The following is a 7,500-nucleotide window of genomic DNA, read 5'->3' on the forward strand; positions in this document are numbered from 1 at the left end:
TAAGTCGGTGATTTTACAAAAATCCAAAGGTTTAAAAGAATAAATAGATATTAGAATAGATAAATGAATCAATTTATAAATAGATAAATTGATAAATAGTAAAATAAATAAGTACACAAATAAACAAAACTAATTAAATTAACTAATCAATTGATTAATTAATTGATTAGTAAAAATAAATAAATAACTAGTTAATAAATAAAAAACAAATAAATAAATGAATGAATAAATAAAATTAATTAATCAATTAATTCATTCATTGGTTAATAAATGAATAATCATATTAATATATAATTAAGCAAATAAATTAATTAGATAAATAAATAAATAAGTGAATAATAGATAAACAAATAAATTAATTAATTAACTAATAAATAAATAGATTAATAAAACATGAATAAATAAATAAATAAATGAATATATAGAAAATGGGAGACTCGTACTGCATTCGGAGGTACACTGTAGAAATTTTGTCTTTGCAAATCACAAATCGAGGAAGAAAAAAAAAAAATAATAATAATAAAAATTAAACTCCTCTTCCATTCAAAAGCGCGCTGTAGAAAATGTGTCGTGGCAAATTACAATAAGTTTTCTGCACAGTTGATAAGTGAAGGACTGAGAGCGCCTTCATGAATGAGGTCTTCTTCTTCAAGCGAGTTTCAGTCAATTTAACATTATCCTTTCGGTTAACATTCACCTTTCAGGTGCATAATTAAACTATGTAGCGTTAATCACGGCAATTTCTTTAGAACGCCATAGTACAAAAATATCAAAAATCTCATATTTGTTTGCTGAAGTGATTAGCCAAAATAATTTCTTTTTTTGAAATCCCCTGAATAGGAACCCTTCTTCAGTCATCTTAAATTCACGGAAGTAATTAGGCAAAACTATATTTCTTTTTTTTCAAAAATCTCCGTATAGAAAAATTTCTTTAACTTCTTCAATTCACGGAAGTAATGAGGCAAAAATAACTTCTTTCCAAAATCCCTGTATAAGGACCTTTCTTTAAAATATCAAAACTCTTTCCAACTTTTCTTCATTAGCCTCCCCCTCTTTCAGATTGCAGCTCATGTACACTCGGGCAGAGGAATATTCCAGTAAGCTCGAGGATTCCTTAAACCTGCAAGAGGAATCGAAAGCGAAGGGCGATGACCTTCTCTACTCGATGCTGCCCCGTCAGGTGGCTGACCTTCTTCGGCAGGGAAACGATCCCTTGGACACGTGCAGGGTAAGAGGAACAAGCTGGAGTGAATGTCAGACTTCTCACATTACAAGCTGGATCCCCCCATTACAGGATACCACCGATTATTGACGTTATATAAGAACATGAAAGTGGAGGAGACTGCAAGAGACCATAAGACCCTCACTGGGCAGTTCCATATCCCTCATCCCTAACCATAAAGCTATCTCATCTTTTCTTCAAAGAACCAATTGTTTCAGCGCTCACTATTTGGTTACCAAGTCTATTCCATTCGTTAACCCTTCTGTTGGTAAATCAGTTCTTGCCTATTTTCGTATTAAGTCTGTTGGAAAAGTTAAGGAATTTGATTGTGATGAGACTCCGTACAATCTTAGGTTTGCCCCGTAAGTAAATAAGATTACCTGACTTCTTCACTGCACAATATGCACATGATTGGGTATTATAGGGTTGAACATTTATGCTGTATTTTGGTTATACGGTTTTGATGAGCCTTTTAACACAGTTGGTGTCAGGTATTTACATTCAGCAAAAGCATCTTGCAACCCCCAACAATTTTTTTTTTTTCTTTAATGAAACTATATTTTCAGAATACTTTCTCAGGATTATTGGTTTAATATGCTTTCCTTGTGAGAAATTACCCATACATTTCAATATTTTATCCTTGATATTTGTTCGTGTAGAAATACGAATTTGTGAGTCGATTGTAAGTCGTTGCAGACATTGGCGAAGTATCATTTCAATTATGTCCATTTTGCAAACATTCGCGGAAGTCCCAGTTCGCTTGTGTCCATTTTGCAAACATTCGCTGAAGTCTCGGTTCGATACTGTTCATCTTTGCAGACCTACGCGGAAGTCTCAGTTCGATTGTGTCCATTTTGCAGACCTTCGCGGAAGTCTCAGTTCGATTGTGTCCATTTTGCAAACATTCTCCAGTTCGATTGTGTCCATTTTGCAGACATTCGCGGAAGTCTCAGTTCGATTGTATCTATTTTGCAGACATTTGCGAAGTATCATTTCAATTATGTCCATTTTGCAGACATTCGCGGAAGTCCCAGTTCGCTTGTGTCCATTTTGCAAACATTCGCTGAAGTCTCGGTTCGATACTGTTCATCTTTCAAACATTATATATCGGAAATATGATTTCGATTATGTCCATTCTGCAGACATCCACGGAATTCTCAGTTTAATTGTGTCCATTTTGCGGACGCTCGCGGAGTTGTAATTTCGGTTGATCAATTTTGCAGGCATTCGTGGAAGTCTAATTTCGATTGTGTCTATCTTTCAGACATTCGCGGAAGTGTCTGTTATGTTTGCAGAGGCTACCATCACCAACGAGGGCGATATCACTCACGCACTTGACGTCGTCCGTTCTGTCAACGACATGTACAAATTTCTAGACAACATCACTGACCAGTACTCCGTCTTCAAGGTGATTTATCTATTTTTTCTAACACATTATAAGCAAGAGTTTTCAAGTAGGGAGAGTGATTCAAAGGTATGAAAGGTGTAAAATGGTTTACAAAGGAAGAGAACACCGACAGGCGACCTTTTGGTCCATAACTAAGTCGGAAGTAATGAATAGATTCATCGGCGGGTGTTACAGTTATTCTGTATAAAAACAGCTCAGGGATTAGAATAACCTACTGTTTAAGTCTTTCTTAAATAAAATTTGTGTGATATAAATAGGGGGACGACTTGTCCAAAGCTGCATTGCTCGTTATTACGGGGAGGACAAAGACCCAGGTAGGAGGTGTGGGAGCCTGTGATATCTGTCTGTTGTGTCATGTCACATACTTCCCTCCCCTGCATCTTCTCGTTCTACACATGACACGGAGACCAGTCCGTCCTACTCTCAAAGACAACTTCTAGTCATCACTACTCCACACAGCACACTACACTCGACGCTTCTCTTGGAGTCTTTGGGAAGAGACAGAAAATATCCTCAATGTGGCTCTCTCTCTCTCTCTCTCTCTCTCTCTCTCTCTCTCTCTCTCTCTCTCTCTCTCTCTCTCTCTCTCTCTCTCTCTCTCTCTCTCTCTCTCTCTCTCTCTCTCTCTCTCTCTCTCTCTCTCTCTCTCTCTCTCTCTCACTCTCTCTCTCTCTCTCTCTCTCTCTCTCTCTCTCTCTCTCTCTCTCTCTCTCTCTCTCTCTCTCTCTCTCTCTCTCTTCTCTCTCTCTCTCTCTCTCTCTCTCTCTCTTTCTCTCTCTCTCTCTCTCTCTCTCTCTCTCTCTCTCTCTCTCTCTCTCTTTCTCAAATATCCTTTATGTGGAGCACTACCTCTCCTCTTCAAAATCCGATTTTCTCTTTGTCACTAAAACCCGGGTGTCGGGGCATACAGGTACACGTGGAAAAGACAGAAAATATCTAAACGAAAAAGCATCTGTATATTTTCTGCACACCAGAATCACATTGGACATTTCTACTACACGTATAGAACCCATACTCTAGTTGTACAACAATTATCCTATGTCCCTATATTGTATACATCTATAAGCTCGAAGGACGCCACCTGAACGTGAGTATAAGTTAATTGCAGTGACCTTCCACTTTAGATATTTTAACACTGGCACACTGATTATGAGGAGCCTATGCCATTAGCTGCGGTCGAAGCCGTCACCTTGACCCTGTTATGCGCTTTGGGGGCTGTTAGGGGGGAGGTAATAGTCACTGCTGATAACTGGAAAGGAGTGCGAGATTCGAACCCACAACTAAGTGAATGCGAGATCAGTACGCTTCCGATGACGCCAACAGCGCACAGGCATACGTTGTTGGTAACAACCAATTATTAGTTATAGACACGTGTTAAAGTGTAGTTACTGTATCAGCAAATTGTAGCTTCTGTTCGCCAGTGTCACAGTCTCTGGTGCCACCCTATAGGCTTATTGTTGGCGCCAGCAAAGTCTCCCATAGGAATCATTAGACTCGATAGGTTGTGATAGTATTTAATAAAGTGGTCATTATATAAAGTTCTGGCTGTCTTCAGGTGATTTTATCAAGCTAATTGAACATGTGGGCTGTGCGGTAGCCCAGTGGTACCGTGTCAGACTCATGAGCAGGTGGTGGTGAGTTCGATGCCGCGTTGGTTGCCGACAGCCCTGGCCAGGCGGGGAGGCTACCCAATGCCAGCAACAAAATAATAAATAAAGAAATAAATAAATAAAAAGAAAAGAAAAGAAAAGAAAAGAAAAGAAAAGAAAAGAAAAGAAAAGAAAAGAAAAGAAAAGAAAAGAAAATAAAATAAAATAAAATAAAATAAAATAAAATAAAATAAAATAAAATAAAATAAAATAAAATAGAATAGAATAGAATAAAATAGGATAAAATAAAATAAAATAAAATAAAATAAACGGCCTGTCGCAACTGACAGGGTTTTGCTCTACCTGTGCTTTCTCACTCCCCACTACTAAGAATTGTGTGTGTGGTTTTTTTTTTCCGTAATCAGGTGGAGACGGTGGGCGACGTTTACATGGTGGTAGGCGGGGCTCCCATCTACCGCCACGACCACGTAGCTGAGGTCGCCGCACTCGCCCTTCACATGGTCGAGGCCGTGACGTCAAAGGTGCCGCGAGCCTACAACATCAGAATCGGTGAGTCCTCAGGGGTCGAAAGTGGGATTAAAAAAGATAAGTAAATAGGAAAATAAATAGATAAATAGAGAGAGGAAAAAGAAAGGAAAAGAGGGAAAAAAGAAAGTAAAAAAAAAAGAGAGGGAAAAAGGAAGAAAAAAGAAAGAAAAAAGAATGAGAGAAAGAAAGGAGAAAAAGAAGAAGAAGAAAAAGGTCGCCTCCAGCTCGCTGTCCCCATAACCCATGTGTCCCTTTTCACTATTACAGGAATCCACGTGGGACCCGTCGTGGCCGGGGTCGTGGGCCTGAAACTGCCTCGGTATTGCCTCTTCGGAGACACCGTCAACACGGCATCCAGAATGCAGACGAACAGCCTCGTAAGTAGACAGTTGAAATGAGGGAGAAGGTCAAGGGCCTACACCAAGAGGCGCTGAGAAGCTGCGGCCGAAGCCGTCACCTTTGCCCTGTTATACGCGTTAGGGGGCTCTTGGGGGATAGGTGTCAAAATGGTGAAGAAAGGGAGACGGTAAAGGTGCGGAGCTTACTACGCCAGGAGGCACTGAGTAGCTGCGGCCGTAGACATCACTTTTGCCCCGTTGGGGGCAGGTAACTGGGAATTGGCGAGGAACGCGGGGTTCGAACGCATAACTAAGTGAATGCGAGACCAGCACGCTTATGATTACGCCACCAGTGCATGGGATGAGGGAGAGTTTGAGAAAAAAAAAGGAGGAGGAGGAGGAGAAGGGTCGAAATAGGTAAAAAGAGAGGAGGGAAGAAGGGAAGATGGAAAAAGAGTAAATGGATTAGAAACAGGAAAAGGTCAGAGGAGGGAGAGAGCCAAAGCCAGAAGCACATATAACACTGGTCAACAAAAAAAAATTTCCAGTGAAAACAATAGCTGTATTATATGTTTTTGCATGCAGAATCCAAAAATAGTGTCCAATTTTTTCCATCACTCAAGGTTTCTGTGTTCCACGGTATGTTACGTTACGTGTGTTACGTGAGATAAATTTCAGTCATCGGTTGGCAACACTAAGTTTGGCAGTACTGTGTTTGAAATGTTGGCGTGAGGTTGTGTAGTGCGCATTTATGTTGCAATAAGTTTGTGATATTGTACAGTACCGTACCCGCCATTCACCTCCGCAGTGCTAATAAACTGTACAAACCACCCAGACAATTTACTTTATTTGCGGTGTATTGACATTCAAATCACAAAGACGGTGTTTCACGCCATTGATTAAAAAGTGTTATGAACATTATTTTGGCTGCAAAGTGAGGGATCAGAATAAAAGCTGGGCCTTCCATGTGTGTTGTGTAACCTGTGTCAGGCTTCTCACCCCATGGGCGAAAGGTTTACTTCATATGCCTTTTACCATCCCTATGGTCTAGGGAGAACCAAAATATCATACTTCAGATTGCTACTTCTGCATTACAAATATAAAAGGTATTACATCAACATCCAAGCATATTGTACAATATCCTAATTTATCATCTGCTATGAGACCAGTACCTAACAGTGAAGTCTTTCCTGTACCTGACCCAACAAAACAAATGGAACTAAGTGTTGATGAGTCAAGTGAGGATGTTATGGAAAAAGAAACAGAAGACATGCACTTTCAGCCAATCTGTCCTTCAAGTGAACCACATTTACTGAGTCAGGGAGATCTATCGAAAAAGCAATCTGAACTTCTTGCTCCCAGGTTAAAGGGCTGGAAACTTCTCCAGAAAGAATCCAAAGTTAGTTTTTATCGTATGTAATATTGTGATTTTGAACAGTTTTTCTCACTTGAGGAGGGTGTGGTGTTTTGTAGTGATGTACGAGTATATTCTGTTGTGGAGGAATGAATGGCGCTTGTTTATTGACTCTTCAAAAGCTGTTTTGCTCCACAATGGAAATAAGTTTCCTTCTGTTTCTCTGGCCCATACAGCTAGCATGAAGGGAGTATATGAGAGTATGGAGCTTCTATTGCTAAAAAATAAGTATGAAGAACATAAATGGAATATCTGTGGTGACCTAAAGGTTGTGGCACTTTTAATTGGAATTCAGCTGGGTTACACAAAGTTTTGTTGCTTTCTATGTAAGTGGGACAGTCTGGATAAGAAAAATCATTATGAAAAGAATGTGTGGCCGAAACGATCTCTGACCCCAGGAGAGAAGAATGTTGTCAATCCTCCTCTTGTTGATTCAGAGAAAATTTATCTACCTCCTTTGCTTAAGTTAGGGTTGATGAAAAATTTTGTTAAAGGTATGGATACAACTGGCAATGGACTCAAAAATCATAGAAGGTATTTTTGTTGGACCACATATTAGGGAGCAGATGAGAAACCAGAATTTTGATGAAGAGCTAAATGATCTTGAAAAAGCTACATGGCTGTCGTTCAAGAAAGTTTGCGCAGAATTTTTTATGAATCAAAGCAAATAACTATTTTGAAATCGTAAAAGAGCTACTGACATCCTACAAGGCCTTGGGAGGCAATGTGAGCCTAGAAATTCACTTCCTAGACTCTCACTTGGACTTTTTCAAGGTGGACCACTAACGAATTGACACCTTTGGCCACCTACCAGATTGGGAAAGAACAGAGGTGCTGCATAAAGGTCTAACAAAACAGAGAAGAAAAGTAATTGAGGCAGCCTATATCAATTTACATCCATGTAGCAACCACCGTGATGGATTTGTAAAGTTGGCGAGAGTCACGGCCAGCTTGGTTCTTCGTGATGCCGAACGGGGGTG

The 7,500-nt window shown here is 39.7% G+C and overlaps 2 protein-coding genes across 2 annotated transcripts in view; both read left to right on the top strand.

Annotated features, from left to right (window-relative positions):
• Positions 1–7,500, top strand: part of LOC143036458 (soluble guanylate cyclase 89Da-like) — a 362,279-nt gene that overhangs the window by 261,016 nt on the left and 93,763 nt on the right. The window lies entirely within an intron of this gene.
• The window catches only part of LOC143036059 (soluble guanylate cyclase 88E-like), a 9,737-nt gene continuing 3,289 nt past the window's right edge, over positions 1,053–7,500 (top strand). The window contains exons 1-4 of the mRNA XM_076203315.1: positions 1,053–1,228; positions 2,487–2,630; positions 4,645–4,789; positions 5,036–5,145. Of these exons, the coding sequence (XP_076059430.1) occupies positions 1,070–1,228; positions 2,487–2,630; positions 4,645–4,789; positions 5,036–5,145 (558 nt within the window). The 5' untranslated portion in view covers positions 1,053–1,069. The remainder of the gene's footprint in view (positions 1,229–2,486; positions 2,631–4,644; positions 4,790–5,035; positions 5,146–7,500) is intronic.

Source organism: Oratosquilla oratoria, chromosome 20 (genome assembly GCF_046742065.1).
Source record: "Oratosquilla oratoria isolate Oo_2021 chromosome 20, ASM4674206v1, whole genome shotgun sequence".
Classification (NCBI taxonomy): domain Eukaryota; kingdom Metazoa; phylum Arthropoda; class Malacostraca; order Stomatopoda; family Squillidae; genus Oratosquilla; species Oratosquilla oratoria.